This window comes from Alosa pseudoharengus, unplaced genomic scaffold, assembly GCF_046254945.1.
Source record: "Alosa pseudoharengus isolate Yale_2024_CS ecotype anadromous, Long Island Sound unplaced genomic scaffold, YU_APseudo_1.1 YU_APseudo_1.1_scf_10, whole genome shotgun sequence".
In the NCBI taxonomy this organism is placed as follows: Eukaryota; Metazoa; Chordata; class Actinopteri; order Clupeiformes; family Clupeidae; genus Alosa; species Alosa pseudoharengus.
Window position 1 is genome coordinate 26,701,149 of NW_027468565.1, and position 18,750 is coordinate 26,719,898.

The 18,750-nt window shown below is 45.8% G+C and overlaps 1 protein-coding gene across 1 annotated transcript; it reads left to right on the plus strand.

Moving 5' to 3' along the window:
* Window positions 1-216: 216 nt before the first annotated feature.
* Window positions 217-18,219, plus strand: cracr2b (calcium release activated channel regulator 2B). Its single transcript, XM_076301529.1, has 18 exons — window positions 217-274; window positions 5,486-5,748; window positions 6,074-6,185; window positions 6,696-6,852; window positions 7,406-7,552; window positions 7,844-7,934; window positions 9,028-9,123; window positions 9,218-9,405; window positions 9,953-10,024; window positions 10,155-10,209; window positions 11,506-11,588; window positions 12,300-12,423; window positions 13,097-13,241; window positions 13,930-14,011; window positions 15,177-15,291; window positions 15,720-15,818; window positions 16,745-16,821; window positions 17,815-18,219. The coding sequence occupies exons 1-18, from the start codon at window positions 220-222 to the stop codon at window positions 17,900-17,902; spliced, it is 2,049 nt and encodes a 682-aa protein (XP_076157644.1). The 5' UTR covers window positions 217-219; the 3' UTR covers window positions 17,903-18,219.
* The last annotated feature ends 531 nt before the right edge of the window (window positions 18,220-18,750 follow it).

The window sequence follows — 18,750 nt, forward strand, 5'->3', positions numbered from 1 at the left end:
CATGTACGGGGTGAAGATAGATTACCGATTTTTACAAGAAATAAAAATTCACATTTTATTATATAAGTTCAATTGTGAGTGAACAAGATGTCTCATACAATTGTTAAAGAAAAGTACAGTTTATTATTTCTTATAAGACATCATACACCGGCCTTTACGGTAAAGCATATTCAGAAACTCTTATTTATTGCCATCTAGTGGAATGAGTTGAACGGGCGCATGAATGAACACACCAGTTCGGAAAGAGGTTTGACGACCAAATTCCACCAGACAGGTGAGTGGCTTTTGGTATGATTAGGGTAGTATTCACAACCCTGAATTAAACAGAAATAAACCCTTGGTGCAGACAGAGATATAGTCTACATTACGACAATGTGTCTTTTTAAAACTGCACCTTCATAATTTATTGATCGTGGGTCTATCAATTTCATAGGCGAAGCTGGGGACTACACTTTCACGTGTGGCATTTGGAATTCACGAGCACTGGATGAATGATATTGCATTTGCGAACTATAACCATGGTCATGGTTACCAGAAAATGTTCCCGTTTTGCCTTTAAGCCATAGCTTAATGAATGACAGTTGTATATGCCCCCATGTGTGCGCAATAGCCCACAGTGGGAAGTTACAGTAGCCTTTATGAGCCGGTGCCATGGCATCCACCTAGTTGTCTTCTCTCTGCCCTTGTGCGATGAGTATTTTTCAACTTAATAATTATTTTAGAGTTGGAGTTTGTCTACAGAATAGGTAATAATTTGATTGTGATTGCGCCCTGTTTGAGGCTCAATACATATATTGTTGTTTAAATCATGTAGTCATATCCAGTATGTGCCTTGCCTTTAAAAACTGCAAGAGTAGCCTGTTGTGGTTCTTCTCGTAGGCTATCACTGTGTTTCCACTCAGCAAGACTAGAAACTAAAACTTTACTTATCTGAAGTCCTGTAATAGTTTGCTGCATTTTTTTTCCATAATTTCCCTCTTGGCTGACATAGCCTATGGCTATGATACCTTCTGATACCGTATCGTGCCCAGGGATTTTCCAAGGACACACAGTCACACAGGTGCACAGTAAAGCTACAGGCTACAGATAGCCAGCTGTTGACAGACACAGAAACTCCCACATCTAAACTGTGCAATATGAATCCATGACTTGTTTTGTTGGATCTTAAGTTTTGTAAAGCTGTCAGTCGACTACTGCACGCAGAGGAGAGAAAACAGACAATCTTTCTCGTGGTTGACAGTGTTTATTTTCACTTGCTTATTTCACTTGCTTTCTCAAATAAATGTGTCCATACATTAACATGTGTAGGCTACTGCCCAAATCCTTAGGATTATTATCAACTGCTGTTGTCTATTTAGCCTATAATATGTAAGTCCCTCTAGAAGAATTGTGTTGTATGTAAGATGACTGTACTGCTGTACATTGCAGGTCACCTAATGCGTAGTAAGCTTGAGGAATGCCCCAGATGTAATCTCTCCCATATCTGTTCATATCAGTGTAGACTCCTCAGTCTGCATTCACAGCCTGTCAACAAGGCCTTATCTCTCATGAGGTCACTTACAGCGTTAAGAAGATTGGTCAGTGATGGGGCGCCTGCAGGAATTAATGCTATGGTACGCACACCTGACCCATCGCCACCCCCCCCCCCCCCCCCGCAAAAAAAAATAGTCTACATAGCATAACAACAACAAAATGTGTGCATAAGTGTTCACTAAGTTACATAATAGAAAATTGTAAATATCCTGATGGCAGCTAATTGGATACTGTGCATAGTTGGGAAGGTATGGTGGGCCAATTTGGTGTGAATACACATTACACACACACAAGGGAAATTTTCTCTCGTTGTCGAGTAGCCTGATGGTACGCACAGTGCGTACAGACGTACATCTTCAGGCGCGCCCGTCTCAGTGACGGTCAATAGTGGTAAGTGTGTGTGTGTGTGTCTGGAATGAAGTATGCTGATTCAAAGCTACACTGGTAAGTGCACTGGGTCTTGGTGATTCGGACAGTGGATTGAACTGTGTGTGTGATGTGTGCTAGGTGAGGCAGCCGTGGCCTACTGGTTAGCACTTCGGACTTGTAACCGGAGAGTTGCCGGTTCGAACCCCGTAAGTACCCCCCCCCCACACACACCGTAACCAGTAAGAGCGGCGAAAGTTCCCTTGAGCAAGGCACCTAACCCCTCACTGCTACCCAAGCGCCGCTGTAGCAGGCAGCTCACTGCGTCAGGATTAGTGTGTGCTTCACCTCACTGTGTGCTGAGTGTGTTTCACGGATTGTGATAAATGCACAATGCAAATGACGGGATCGAAAGAGTATATACTTTATACGTAAGGTCTTGGTGGCTTGAACAGTGACTGTTCAGGATTGGCCAGCTGCTGCCAGCGCTCCTCTCCGGCGCACACCTGTCTGCCGGTCTGTGGGTGTATTGAGTGCCGTGATCGCTGTGGTTATGTCAATGCAAACTATGGCAAATGTTTTATTTGCATAAGACTCAGTGCCCCGGCTCACAGCCCTCCATCGGTGCCTAGATGGAATCCCATGACTGTGTCATCCTGTTCCCTTTGTCCTCACATCCTGGAAAGGAGAGAGGAGGGGGAGGAAGAAGAGGAACAAAGGAAGGTGGAGGAGGTTTGTGTGTGTGTGTGTGTGTGTGTGTGTGTGTGCGTGCGTGTGTGTATGTGTGTGTGTGTGCGTGCGCGCATGTTAGGGGCAGGACATTACAAACTACATTATTATATTATCTAGAACTCCTACATAAAACGTTCAAGCCTGCACTTGTTACTAGATAGGCTTGAGTTGGATTGACGACAAGTGCCTGTGACTCCTGAAGAGCGTCTCTTTAGCGCGTGTTCCTTCTCACCCCAGCGATACTGGCAGCTTGCCGTGTGTTAATGAGTTTGAAATTATTCTGTTGTGGTCTAGTCACCTGAGTGGAGTTTGGTGAGGTTATACTGCACGTGGTTAAAGTTTGTTTGATAAGGGTGGAACGCCAGACAGCCTGCCACCTGACACACACACACACACAAAGTGCACACGCAAAGCAAACAGCACTACTGAAAGCATCCTGATCCCTACGTGGGTGAAACTTGGTAAACAGCCTTTAAAACCATCTCTGAGACACAAGACCTCACAGGACCGAGCCGTTTGTTTGGTTTGTTTTAAGACATTATTACACTGAGCGATCTCACTTACAGCAGTTCAGAAACATTGCTGTTGGCCGGATTACATTTCCGAGAGGCAACCACTGCGGTAACTATGGAGAGAATTTAAAATGATAGGCCTAGTCTCCTTATCATTTTACCATGGGAAAACCTTTTGGAAACGTAAATACCCTCACTGTAGGCCAAACCGAGATGCCTAAATGGCTATTCCCCACTCAGGTGAATAGCTCTGCAGTGTTAGCTGGTAAAGGACGACAAGTTTGAAGGTTATTGGAGCAGTGCTGTTTACCTCAGCTCTATTTCTGGTTGCCAGGCAGCTCTTTCTGTCTAGGTGCTCAATTGTCTTTGCAGGAGAAACATTATTGTTTCTGAAGAAAATGAACACTGTTGACACAATGGAAAATCTCCACAAGCTGCAACTCATGTGTATTACTTATTAGCCAAACCAAGGCTGTCAGCTGAATGAAGGGCGATGGTCCATGCAGACTATGTCCTGCTAACCATAACCTAAGCAAACAAAGATGATTAACGACAAGCTCTCTCTCACACACACACACACACAAACACACACACACACACACATTTCATCAGAACTTAACTAAAATGTACTGCTGTGGGAAAGGTACACACGCTCATGAAACAATAACTGAATTAGGGGATTATTAAATTATGATAATTACACACTAGAAAAAACTGTGATGCTTAAGAAGTTATCCCCATGGCTTGTTTGGCTGCCTGCAGGAGTAAGAGCTCAGTTTATTTTTAACCTCTCCTCTGAGGAAGTCATTTTGTGTACACAGCTGATGTTAGCATTTTTGATAGCCAATAACTCGTAACAGCACAGTACAACTAGGGTTGCAAAATTGGAAACTTTCCATGGGAATTAACGGGAATATATGTGAATTAACTGGAATAAACGGGAATTAATGGGAATAAACTCGGAATTTTTAATATGGCAAGTTAGTCTATAACAGGGAACTTAAATGTAGTGGACAAAACCCTATCTTGCAGCATAATACTAGTTAAAACAACCTGATTTAATGCAATTTCAGTCAAATTTCCCTGCACATACAGTACGTCAATCCCATGCACACAGCAATCAGCATAGGCTACTAGACGTAAAGGAAACCTATGGTGCATTCATGTGCATGGGGAAAATAAATTCCCAGTGAAAACGTCATCTCGTGGGAATAACTGGTGTGAAACTGGGATAAGTTTGCGAACAGAGTTGCCCAGTTATGGGCTTGTCGTCACTTTTGTCCTCATTCAAATTGGTGAACGTCATTTTGCACTGTAATTAAACTGTAATTAAACTGTAATGGGATGATTAATCTGTCTGATTAAGCTTGACAACTTGGTTGGGGTGGTATGTTGTGTTTTTTTTTTTTACTTGTTTTACCATTTTCTGGGATTCTAACTGAACAAACTGATAGTCAAGATAGTTAATGTTCCAACCAATCGGATTTTTGAGTGGCGTGGTGTATCTTGGGCAGTTCAGTGGTTTTAGTGTTGCTAGCTTAGCACGCTAGTAAACCATAGGCAGAGAATGGGATTCCCGCTAGCATGGTAGCTAGCTTTGTATGCTAAGCTAAGCGAAAATATGAACAAACAAATCATATTGGTTATTATGAAACAAAATGTTAATGTTTGTATATGAAAAAGTAGGAATTCAAAGTTAATTCCTGTAAATTCCCATTAATTCCCATAATTTCCTTTAATTCCATTAAAGTTTCCAATTTAGAATATTTCCAAAATTCCCCAGCTTAACTTCCCATGGAAAGTTTCCAGTAAGTTTCCGGAAATTTACTGGAAATTTTCCGCCCCTTTGCAACCCTAAGTAGGCCTACAACTAATAACTTAACAGTAATGGGTGATGTACTGGAGATTGGAGATGCAAGTGATGTCGCTGTATGTCTCACTCTAATTGCCATTTTTCTTTGTATTTTTCACAGTGAGGGCCATTGTGGTGAAGGGAATTGGAATCGTGTTACCTAAATTGTGTTATTCTGGTTGCCAGGTCACTCCCCCTGCTGTTGTTGTCCGTTGTCATGTCAGGAGAAACATTGCTGTTTCTCAAGAAAATGACCACAGAGCCAAACAGCCTGAGCTGCAAATGAGGTCTAGCTCATTGAGATTTTCAGTTGTGTCAACAAACATGAAGGGAACTCCCACTTAAGTTGGGAGTGCACACGTGACAGAAGAATAGTTTGCAAAACACAGCTGAAAGGTGAACATGCAAAACATGTTTCCCAGCCTATATCTTGCTTTCCTCCATTTCATCTCTCTCTCTCTCTCTCTCTCTCTCTCTCTCTCTCCCCCAGTGATGTCAGCCTGGCTGGGGGACGGTGTGGTCCTGGAGGGGGAGGGCAGTGGAGTGACCAGCCCCAGCCCCATCCTTAGCCCCCGCCTGAGGGGCCAAAAGAGAAGCAGCAGCAGCAGCAGCAGCCTATGGGGGCGAGGAGGCTTAGCGTCCCCTGGTGGGCGGGAGGCCCCTCAGCAGCAGCACAGCATGGACAAGGCCACCGAGCTGTTTGAACTGTGTGACAAAGAGGGCAAGGGCTTCATCACCAAGCGGGACATGCAGGTGAGAGAGGCCTAGTGCTGCCAACGCCACTCTCTCTGACCCCATGCATTTTTGTGTGGGGGTGACTGTTTGATGTGCAGCCTCTGTCAAACACATCATGCCCAGAAATGCCAGGTCTTTTTTTTTATTCTACTTTCATCTCTCTCTCTCACAGTAAAATTCAAATGAGCTTCATTAGCATGGCGTGGTATTTTCAAAACACCCTCTCTCTTCTATTCTCCCTCCCCCTCTCTCTCCCCTTTCGCTTGCACTCTCTATCTCTCTTTCTCTCCCTCTCTTCCGCTCTCTCTTTCTCCCTCCCTCTCTCTCCCTCCCTCTCCCCCAGCGGCTGCAGGGAGAGCTGCCGTTGTCTCCTGACCAGCTCGAGTCGGTGTTTGAGAGTCTGGACAAGGACAGCAACGGATTCCTCACACCCGTGGAGTTCCACACTGGACTAGGTCTGCACAGGGCAGCCACCTACAGTCATAGGAGTTAATATTCATACAGTTACTTTACACACACACACACACACACACACACACACACACACACACACACACACACAGAGGTCAGGCTGGTTTATAGAGCTGCCAGGTCAGACTTGCATATAGATAAACAGCTCTTCCAATGCAACAGATTGCAGCCTTGCCAAATAGCAATTCTACAAGATTTTCAAGGATTACTCCTGCTATCTTTCTCTTTCCCCCCCTATTCCCTCCCTCACCTAAACACACACACACACACACTCGTACGCTCTCACACACACACTCTCATGCTCACACACAAACACACACACACACACACACACACACACACACACACACACACACACACACTCGTACACTCTCACACACACACTCTCATGCTCACACACAAACACACGTACACACACACACACACACACACTCGTACGCTCTCACACACACTCACGCTCACACACACCCACACACACACACACACACACACAGGGGAGCTTGTGGGAGAGCAGGAGACGGAGACGGAGCTGGAGCCAGAGATGGCCCACACAGAGGCGTCAGCTGCAGCGTCCGAGCGGAAGGTGGACCCTAGGGAGTTGAGGTTCACACAGACCCTGGCTGAGCTGGGGGCAGACACAGTCTTCGCAGAGTGAGCAGGACATCTCACGTGTGCGTGTGTGTGTGTGTGTGCGTGTGCGCGTGTGTGTATATTAGGGGCAGCCATGGCCTACTGGTTAGCGCTTCGGACTTGTAACCGGAGGGTTGCCGGTTCGAACCCCGACCAGTAGGCCCGGCTGAAGTGCCCTTGAGCAAGGCACCTAACCTCATTGCTCCCCGAGCGCCGCTGTTGTTGCAGGCAGCTCACTGCGCCGGGATTAGTGTGTGCTTCACCTCACTGTGTGTTCACTGTGTGCTGAGTGTGTTTCACTAATTCACGGATTGGGATAAGAGACCAAATTTCCCTCACGGGATCAAAAGAGTATATATGTGTGACCGTGTGTGTGACCCTAGCTGAGCTGGGGGCAGACAGTCTTCACAGAGTGAGCAGGACATATCATGTACATACGCGCGCACACATGTGTGTGTGTGTGTGTGTCTTTGTGGTGTGTGTGTGACCCTGGCTGAGCTGGGATCTTACATGGTCATATACATGGACATACATGCCCTTACACTTTGTGTTTTTGTGTGTGTGTGTGTGTTAGTCATTTGGAGCTGTGCTCCCTGTGGTCAGGGCTGCAGAGGGAGAGGCCTGAGCTGCTGAAGTTGCTGGAGGAGGTGCTGTCTCAGGCTCTAGCCCACCTACAGGACTCCGTCCGGGAGCGGGACACTTTAGAGCAGGCACTGCGCAGGTCAGACCCTCAACTCACACATCACAGTTGTTAGAATACTGCAGGATGAGCTGAAGTACAATGTGTGTAATGGCTACAAACTGCCATTGATTTGGAGTAGACATAATCTGATAGAGGAACCTTATATAGAGGATTTGAAATGTAGAAATTTACTCTGATCTTAAGTAAAGGATTTTGGTGTTCACAAGTGAGTCTTAATGAATATGCATGTTTGTGTATGTTTGTGTGTGTTTGTTCACATACATATGTATACTTCTTTACTGTATACTTTGGTGTGTGTGTGTGTGTTAGGAGGGAACACGAGCATGACCGTGAGGTGCGGTCTATCTATGAGGACATGGAGAGCCAGATCAGAGAGGAGAGAGAGAAACGAATAGCTCAGGTACAGCCCCACACTCTACAGCCCCACACACTACAGGTACACACACTACAGGTACACACTCTACAGCACCACACACTACAGCCCCACACTCTACAGCCCCACACACTACAGGTACAGCCCCACACTCTACAGCCCCACACACTACAGGTACAGCCCCACACTCTACAGCCCCACACACTACAGGTACAGCCACACACACTACAGCCACACACACGACAGGTACACACTCTACAGCACCACACACTACAGCCACACAAACGACAGGTACAGCCCCACACACTACAGCCACACACACTACAGGTACAGCCCCACACACTACAGCCCCACACACTACAGGTACAGCCCCACACTCTACAGCCCCACACACTACAGGTACAGCCCCACACTCTACAGCCCCACACACGACAGGTACACACTCTACAGCCCCACACACTACAGGTACAGCCACACACTCTACAGCCACACACACTACAGGTACAGCCCCACACACTACAGCCTCACACACTACAGGTACACACTCTACAGCACCACACACTACAGCCCCACACTCTACAGGTACACACTCTACAACCCCACACACTACAGGTACACACTCTACAGCCCCACACACTACAGCCCCACACACTACAGGTACAGCCACACACACAACAGGTACAGCCACACACACAACAGGTACAGCCACACACACTACAGGTACAGCCCCACACACTACAGCCCCACACACTACAGGTACAGCCCCACACACTACAGCCCCACACACTACAGGTACAGTGGTGGTGGTGGTGGTGGTGGTGGTTATTATGATGCTTATGATCGTCGCGGTACTGGTGATGACGATGATGATGGTGGTGATGATGATGATGATGATGATGACTATTTTGGTGATAAAAGACAGAATGAGGATGAAGATGGCAGTGGTGATGGTGTTGATTATGGTTATGGTGATGGTGATGGTGATGATGATAATGACGATGATGATAGTTTTGGTGATGAAAGACAGTAGTAGGATGATGATGATGGTAGTGGTAGTGGTGGTGATAACAATGATTATGATTATGGTGATGATGATGATGATGTTGTTTTGGTGATGAAGGACAGTATGAAGCCTGTGAACAGAAGTGAGCAGCTGCTGGAGGAGCTGGCGATGCGTGAACAGGAGCTGGAATTCGCCCTCACCAAACAGAGAGAGGTACAGACACACACACACACACACACACACACACACACACACACACACACACATATATATATTTTTCACTTCCTCCCCTCTCTCTCTGTCTCAGTTGGAGAGTAGGATAGCCAGTATGCGTGCGGAGCAGGCGGCCACCCGTGAGCAGAACCAGCGTCTCCACAACCTCAACAAGCAGCTGCAGGAGCACCTGGACACCAACCGGGACGAGCTGCAGACAGCACTACACCAGATAGAACTGCTGCAGACCAGCGTCAACCAGCACACGCAGGGACGTGAAAGGTGAGGGGTTACAGAGGTTAAAGGTTAAAAGTTACACCAGGATGCGAGAGGTGAGGGATCAGAGGTTAGAGGTTAAAGTTTACGCCACCAGGGACGAGCTGCAGACGGCACTACACCAGATAGAACTGCTTCAGACCAGCGTCAACCAGCAAACGCAGGGATGCGAGAGGTGAGGACTCAGAGGTTAGAGGTCACACCAGCTAGTTGGGAGGAAGTGCAGACTAGCATTGATAGAGAAGATGGATGGATAAATAAATAGATTAAATAGATAGACACTGTTAACTACAATGATGGTTAAGGTTAGGGATTGGACTTGGTTCAATAATTGTTCAGCAACACCACCAGTGTTACATACTGATATTGATCTTAGTTGATCTGATAAGTCTCTGTTGGAGGACTTTCCCAGTAACGTGTTACGGAATCTTTCAGTGTGAAATATCTGTTTCTCCATCTCTCTCTATCTATCTTTCTCTTCTCTCACTTTCTCTTCTTTTTCTCCTCCTCTTCTGTCTCCCTGTCTGACCCCACGTGCCTCCTTGTCCGTCAGAGTGGTGCTGAAGGTGTCCAGGAACATGCAGAGGGAGCGGGAGAGTCTGACGAGGCAGCTGGACATGCTCAGGTACGCCTCACCTGGATCTGTGTCGCCATGGAGACGGGGCACAAGCTACATCTCGACTGTCTATTGATCCCATATCCAATAAATCCAAAAACTGTCCATCTCTCTCTCTCTCTCTCTCTCTCTCTCTTAGGGACATGAATAAGAGACTGCGTGATGAGAAGGACGCACATCAGTCTCAGAAGAGGGTTAGTTATGATCAATCCTTCCCCTCTCCCTTCCCCTTCCCACAATACACCTGTGCGCAGGTCACGGGCCCCTGGCCACCGTGGTCAGTCCAACCCTTCTGACCCTCGTCTGGGTGGAACCGGCCCGATGTCATCACAGCTCGGATGTAGCATGTTACTGTGAGCCCGTTTGGACCAGTGTCTACCCTCTTAGCCGTTTATTTTGGGGCCACTGTTGTTCATTATTTTTCATTTTCATTCATTCATTCATTCATTCGTTCATTTTCATTTCAGCCGACAGCGAAGTTCAGCAATGTATGTGTGATAGGCCACACATCAGTGTCATATTTTTGGATTGTAATGTTGTGGAAAATGAGAGGGTAATTATCTGAATTTATGACTGTACAGTATACCTCAATGTCATGCTTTATTTATGTTATTCAACAAACAAAAAATAATTGAAAGAAATGACAAAGATCAAAAATTCCTGTCATGCCTTTTGCTTGTGTACACTGTTACCCGGATGTGACACAGAGTCTGCGGTTAACATTTTGTTCTGAGCCAGTTCACTTCTGTACAAATTAATTGTCTCCATTGTGAATGTTCAGTCTAGTCTGTTGAGTAGTCAGTAAAGAACCTTATAGACTTGCAGTGGTCCACTGTGTTTTAAATAGACTGTTACAGCTGCTCCCTACTAAATTCATATGAGTGGGGCAAGCTTACTTTTCTGTGGGTTTGTTCAAAGAGGAATTTTTTAGACACCGACAGACAATACTGTGGATCTGCCAACTCTGTGTTCATAAGTGTTGAACTTAAACAGAAATGTGTAGATCGTATTTAAACATTGCTTTCTTAAACAGTGGTTAGTTAAGAGCACTGGTGTGCTTGTTAAAACCATTAGTCATGAACAAATACACTCTTTCTGCAAAAAAACTTAAAAACAAAAAATAAATGCTTTGTTGAAGGTGTTTTTGTCTGTTTTTTCCACAGCACTGCCCCCCCCCCCCCCACACACACACACACACACACACATACACATACACATACACATACACGCACACACACACTTGAGCATATTCTGAACATCTAGAGATCATGTCTAAATGAAATAATATGACACTCACACCACGTCCTCTCTCTTCCTTTCCCTCTCTTCTCCTTTTTCACTGACTCTTCCTCCCTCTCTCTTCTCCTTCTTTCTCTCTGGTTCTTCCTCCCTCTCTCTTTTTCCTTCTTTCTCTTTGGTTCTTCTTTCTCTATTTTTCTTCCTCCCTCTCTCTCTCTCTCTCTGGTTCTCCAATGGCTCACCCTGCTCAGATGTGTGGCATCGAGAAGCGTCCGCTGGAGAAGCAAGGGTCAGTTATTGGTGACTACATGCAGCAGAGAGAGACAGCCACTAGGTGTGTGTTTGTCCACCCACCCCTCTCCAAACCTACCGACCACACAGTACAGGTGCACACAATTTGAATATCATAGAAAAGTTTCCCCGTAATTTATTTCAAAAAGTGAAACTTTCATGTAATTTAGAGATTCAATACACACAAAGTTAAATACACTGCTCAAACAAATTAAGGGAACACTTACAGTTTTCCACAATAGTTTCCACCCTTTTCAACATTCTCAAACTACATTCACAGAATGTCTGACAGTTCTTGCAAAATAAAAAAATAAAACAGTGTCAGAGTACCAATCCAGTGTATGAATGAAGAATAACCTTAATTTTTTTGAGCAGTATATTTCAAGTCTTTTGTCATTCTAATCTTGATAACAGTTTACACTACAGCTCATGAAATCAAAAATCCAGTATTAAAATATTACAATAAAGAACTTCTAATACAGAAATGTCGACCTAAGAAGAGCTCTAATCAGCTAATTAAGTCAAAACACCAGCAATGGTTTCCTGAACCTTTAATCTCTCAGTCTGGGTAGGGCAATGGACTTTTCAGCGATATTCACTTTTTTAAATGCACCTGTATTAAAAAAGAGTTTCTATCACACAACCCAAACGCTGATCACTCTCTTCTGGAGTGAGAGTTGAAGATGAACATTCTTATGTAAGGGTTTTTTGTAAATGGGTAAGGACTGAAATATGGCCATGTCAATCATTTAAGGCAAGTGACCTCTGCCAATGAAGGGAGCGACAGCTTTGTGGACCGGCTAGCAGAGGCGAGGGATACCAGGGCAACAGCCAATGAGAGGGCAGCGATTGCTGATGGATGTTCAGACAGTGGAGAGGTAGATAAACCCTGTATACATTTTCAGAAGGGATGGCTGAAAATATCACAAAACAATGTATGGGATGCTCTGTGTGTGTGTGTGTGTGTGTGTGTGTGTGTGTGTGTGTGTGTGTGTGTGTGTGTGAGTGATATCTGACAGTATAAAATATGCTCTGTGTGTGTGTGTGTGATATCTGACAGTATAAAAGATGCTCTGTGTGTGTGTGTGATATCTGACAGTATAAAATATGCTCTGTGTGTGTGTGTGTGTGTGTATGTATGCTTGTGTCTGCACCTGTAAAAAGGCAGCAAAAAAAAGAAAGGAAGAGAATGCAAATGACTCAGTGAATTTGCATTGCACTAAACTGAGTAGAGCTGAGAGTGTGATACTGAACAAACCCTTCAGGTTTTCACACCTGAAGTTCTCCCTTAAAGAGACAGCCACGCAGAAAGTGTGTTTCACAGCTGAAGTTCTCTCTTAAAGAGACAAATCACGCAGAAGGGGCATTTCACTCCTGAAGTTCTCTCTTAAAAAGACAGCCACGCCGAAGGTGCGTTTCACACCTGAACTTCTCCCTTAAAGAGACAGCCACGCAGAAGGTGCGTTTCACACCTGAACTTCTCCCTTAAAGAGACAGCCACGCAGAAGGTGCGAGTACCTGAACTCTCTCTCTCTCCACCCGTTCCCCCAGTCCCTTTCTCCCACAGGCCCTCGTGTGTCGAGCCCACAGCGGGTGTTCAAGGTGGTGTTCCTGGGGAACTCCGGCGTGGGCAAGAGCTCATTCATCCATCACTACTGCCAGGGCAACTTCCCCAATAACCTCAGCTCCACCGTGGGTCAGTCCCAGCCAATCAGAGCTCTGAGCTTACACCAGCACATAAGCCTACACATGACATGCTGCATACTGCCAGTTTGAGCTTCAACCTCAAAGGAGAATTCCGGCGATTTTTCACATAGATCTGTATTTCTCAAGGTGACCGAATACTGTCAATACAAAAAGAAGCAGAAAAAATCGGTGCTACTTAGTAGAGTTGCTAACAGCTAACAGCTACAGTACAGCAGCCAGGGAGCCACAGTGTACCCTACAGTGTTATAGTCTGGGGGCATGAACATGGGGGTCATGAACATGCAGCGACTCAAGCTGGGTAGAACCGATTTGTTTTGTCTCTTTTCGTATTGACAGTATTCGGTGACCTCGGGAAACAGAGATCTATGTGAAAAATCACCAGAATTCTCCTTTAAGTGGTTCTAGCTCAAATAGGCATGCATCAATTTTTTGCTTGTTGTGAATCCTCTTCAATAATGTTAATGGGTAGAATTGTAACCAGGTCTGTGTGTGTGTGTGTGTGTGTGTGTGTGTGTGTGTGTGTGTGTGTGTGTGTGTGTGTGTGTGCGTGTGTGTGTGTGTGTGTGAGCTTGTCTGTGTCCACTCATATCATTTGAAAAGTACTGGTCATGATTTACTCCACATCTACTACTGATGTATTATTGCCGGTTGTAATAGTTGGGTTTGATTGCTGACAGGTATAGATTTCCAGGTGAGGAGCGTGCAGCTGGAATCGTCCTCCATCGCCCTTCAGTTGTGGGACACTGCAGGGCAGGAGAGGTCAGAGATCAACCACTCCACTCAACCGCTAATAACAACAAACAAACAACAACACAGATAAAAACTCTTACATCTACTGCAGTCCTTTCACAGTGACTCTAGTAACCTCCATAAACAACAACAGAGATGAAAACTTAATAGAAGACTTGTAACTGGCCTAGTTAAAAGGTGATATTCATCTTAGTTTGTTGAGAGCAGCCCCAGGAGTGTTAGATACAATATGAGTTCCTTCAATCTGTGCAGCACGGCGTTCATTATTAGTATCAACAGCACAATGTGAATTAAGAGCTATCAAAACCCATCTAGACTCATGTGCTGGATGGAGGAGGAGCTCTGAGAGGATCGATTGATTGGCAGGGTGGGTGGAGGAGGAGCTCTGAGAGGGTCGATTGATTGGCAGGGTGGGTGGAGGAGGAGCTCTGAGAGGATCGATTGATTGGCAGGGTGGGTGGAGGAGGAGCTCTGAGAGGGTCGATTGATTGGCAGGGTGGGTGGAGGAGGAGCTCTGAGAGGATCGATTGATTGGCAGGGTGGGTGGAGGAGGAGCTCTGAGAGGATCGATTGATTGGCAGGGTGGGTGGAGGAGGAGCTCTGAGAGGATCGATTGATTGGCAGGGTGGGTGGAGGAGGAGCTCTGAGAGGATCGATTGATTGGCAGGGTGGGTGGAGGAGGAGCTCTGAGAGGATCGATTGATTGGCAGGGTGGGTGGAGGAGGAGCTCTGAGAGGGTCGATGGATTGCTACTGAACAAGCTCCATTGACTAGTTGCACGAAAGGCTCTCGGGAGCTTGTTTGTTTCCTGTGGAGCCGAGTTTGTTTGAACCTGCCGCTATTCTGAATGTAATTAGTGTCTGGACCTGGTTGGGGTATGCACCTAGTGAATCAGCACGTTACGGTAAAGAAGGACGTGTAGACACTAATGAGGTCGCTATGAACACAAATGGTTGTAGGTGCGTTGGATAAAGGTTTACCATTCAAATGGAATGTTTTTCAAAATTGTGTGTCTGGTGTTGATCTGTAGCCCCAGGTTCCACTGCATAACTCAACTGTACTAGGCTAAATCACTGAACTAGCTGTGGCTCTGTGTGTCACCCCTCAGCGTGTGTGTGTGTGTGTGTGTGTGTGTGTGTGTCTGTCCCTGTGACGTCTGTCTTCTCCCCCTCAGGTTCCATAGCATCACTCAGCAGTACTACCGCAAGGCGGACGGAATCCTGGCCGTCTATGACATCACAAGTGCCCCGTCCTTGCGCTCCCTCACGGGATGGCTGGACCAGGTGCAGGTCAGTCGCACGTCTGAAAGATCAGCGTGTTCACACAGAGCTGCTGAAACGTGTGTGTGTGTGTGTGTGTGTGTGTGTGTGTGTGGGTCAGTTGCATGTCTGAAAGATCAGCGTGTTCACACAGAGCTGCTGAAACGTGTGTATGTGTGTATGTGTGTGTGTGTGTGTGTGTGTGTGTGTGTGTGTGTGTGGGTCAGTCGCATGTCTGAAAGATCAGCGTGTTCACACAGAGCTGCTGAAACGCGCGCGCGCGCGTGTGTGTGTGTGTGTGCTGTCATGCTCACACCAGGCTATCTGAAAAAGCCTGGGGTCACTTAACATGCATGCAAAAAGACAACTTATTGCCTTTCTCACTCAGAAATATATGTTTTGAGTGTATATGTTTTGTGCATACAGTAGTGTGCATTTGCTTATTTTTGGTTTGGCAGGAAAGGGTGGCAGAGGGTGCTGTGTTGATGTTGCTTGGGAATAAATCAGACATGGCAGAGAGAGAGGTGCCTCAGATAGAGGGCCAGAAAGTAGCAGAGGTGAAACACACACACACACACACACACACACACACACACACACACACACACACACGCACACAAGACACACACACACACACAGACACACACACACATAAAAACACTGTGCACACACACACACACACGGACACACGGGGACACACACACACACAAAAACACTAAACACACACACACACACACACACACACACAATAAAAACACTTAGAATCATATGCAGTAACACACAAAGCTATACTAGCTAGATACTCACAGAGCATCTTTTTTCAGCATAAATGATTTCTCCAAACTGAAACGAACAAAGCTGTGTTCTCCTCACAGCAGGAGAATGCTGGAAACCTTTTGTTACAGGGTCCATTTTTACTAACCTGACCCTCGCCAGATGAATTTCGTTCCACTTAGCTCCGCCTAGCTTCACTCACATCCATCTGGGACCTCTTCCATTGAGAGTGATTTCTGCAACCGACTTTATGGTTCAGCCAATCAGGACGCAGGGCGGGAGTTTCATAGATGTGACGTAGTGGAGAAGAGACCGTGAGACTGTTATCAGCGTCACGGGTTGGCTTCGATGTGAGTGGTTGATGTAGCACGTCAATAGATGACGGACAAGTGGCTTATTCAATCATATGCAAGCATTTTTTGATTAGGCCCAGCCTTCTGAAACACCATTCCAATGGATCGGTTCCAGATGGATGAGTGGAGCTAGGCGGAGCGAAATTCATCTGGCTAGGGTCAGGTTACATTTTTACATAACTATCTAAAGATCTGTTCATCTTTGCCTGTGTGTGTACCTGTGTGTGTGTGTGTGTGTGTGTGTGTGTGTGTGTGTGTGTGTGTGTGTGTGTGTGTGTGTGTGTGTGTGTGTGTATGTGTGTGTGTGTGTGTGTGTGTGTGTGTGTGTGTGTGTGTGTGTGTGTGTGTGTGCACAGCGGTACCAGGCTGAGTTCTTCGAGTGCAGTGCCAAAAGTGGACACAACGTGGTGGAATCCATGACACGGCTGGCCAGGTAAAGCCTTCACACACTACCTCACACACACATCACCACCTCACACACACACACACACACACACACACACACACACACACACACACACACACTCACACACACACACACACACACACACACACACACACACACACCACTGACCACCCCAATGCAACCTCATGATGTCCATGACACGACTGGTCAGGTGAGACCTAAATACCAAATCCCAAAACTATCCAAATAAAATCGTGTAGTCTAAGCCCCTCAGATGCAGCTCTACTGATTTATAGGCTGATATTTCAGATTGCTATTCCCTTTGGAGGCCCATTACAGGTGGTGATGTCCAGCCTCTTACACAGACTGGCAGTGATGCCCAGCCTCTTACCAGGGCCGGCGGAAGGCAATCCTGCGCCCTGGACGAAATAGGAATATGTCGCCTTACACAGACTGGCGATGGTGCCCATCCTATTAGACATACATAGCCTGGCGATGGTGTCCATCCTATTGGACATACATAGACTGGCAATGGTGTCCATCCTATTAGACATACATAGCCTGGCAGTGATGCCCAGCCTCTTACCAGCCTTGAACTCTGCAGCATAGTTAGCCATGTAGATAGCCACAGCAGAACTCCACACCGGCCCAATACAGCAGCATGGCCGTTTTTGTGTCCCGTGGGGAAGTTGTGAAATGTTCTATTGCTCTGCCTATGAAGGCTCAGTTAAATGCTAGGGTGTGAATTGCTACGGTGCTTATTGTTGAGTTTTTTTCTAATGAGGGGATGGGAAAATGTCAAAGATTCATTATAAAACAATATGTTTAATCAATAAAGATTCTATTAATAAGAAAGTCGTACTGAATAAACTGTTTTGTTTTGTGTGGTCCCCAGTGAGTGAGTGAGTGTGTGTGTGTGTGTGTGTGTGTGTGTGTGTGTGTGTGTGTGTGTGTGTGTGTGTGTGTGTGTGTGTAGGTTTCTGTATCATCTCACACTGTTCTCTGTCTCCTCTCCCTCAGGTTGCTAGCCCAGCAGCAGGACAGGCAATGTGACAGTGCCCTTCTGCTGGACAGCCAGTCCACCCCTAGAGGGCGCTGCTGTAAATGACATGGGCATGTTTGTGGGAGAGGACAGCTGTACAGGTGGACGCGGGATGGGTTGACACATGGCACAGAGTGGGAAGCAGTTTTCAGGTTGCAGTAGATTCAGAATCAGACTCCAGTATTTCTTTCTTTCCGAATCTCCAGCAACCCAAAGAAATGTAGCAAAGGGTAAACCAATTGTTATTTGTTGTTTGTTGTGCAGGTCCACATTTTATATGTGTTGTATTGTGATCAACAAAATAAAAGAATCATGTGAAACATTATGACAGTCACCAGTTGACGACAAACGACAGACGACACCATTACTGGTGTAGAGGCCAGTGTCCAGAGCCTAGGGTCCCACATAGCAAGACCCCTGACTGGGGATTGAACCCAAGACCCTGGTTAGACCCTGGTTAGTTTATTTATTTGTTTATGTATGATTGTAATATCATTATTATTATGGGTAGTCATTGTCATAGTATTAGTATATACTTGCCATGCTTTTTTAAGGGAGACTTGGTCTTACTCAATATCTCACTGCAATATGGAAAGAGCAACTTTTATGGGGGTATTCAGTTCTCTTCCAGGTAACCTCTGTAGGTTTATTATTTTCTTGGATTGGGGTCTTTACTGCCATATTTTGATTGCTCCAGCTCCTGTTATTCCATGTTACTCTTTCTATGTGCTGTATCTCATGCTAGTAACTCTCTTTCTCTTATCCTCCGTTCGTCTTTCAAGCTCTCTTTGCTTATGAATTTCAAGCTGTTAATTGATTCTATTCAATTGAATCACTTCAACTCAAAAGAAGAATGAGTTAAAAAAAAACACTCAACCAGCTATAGATGAGAAATATCCCATTGCTTGCAATAT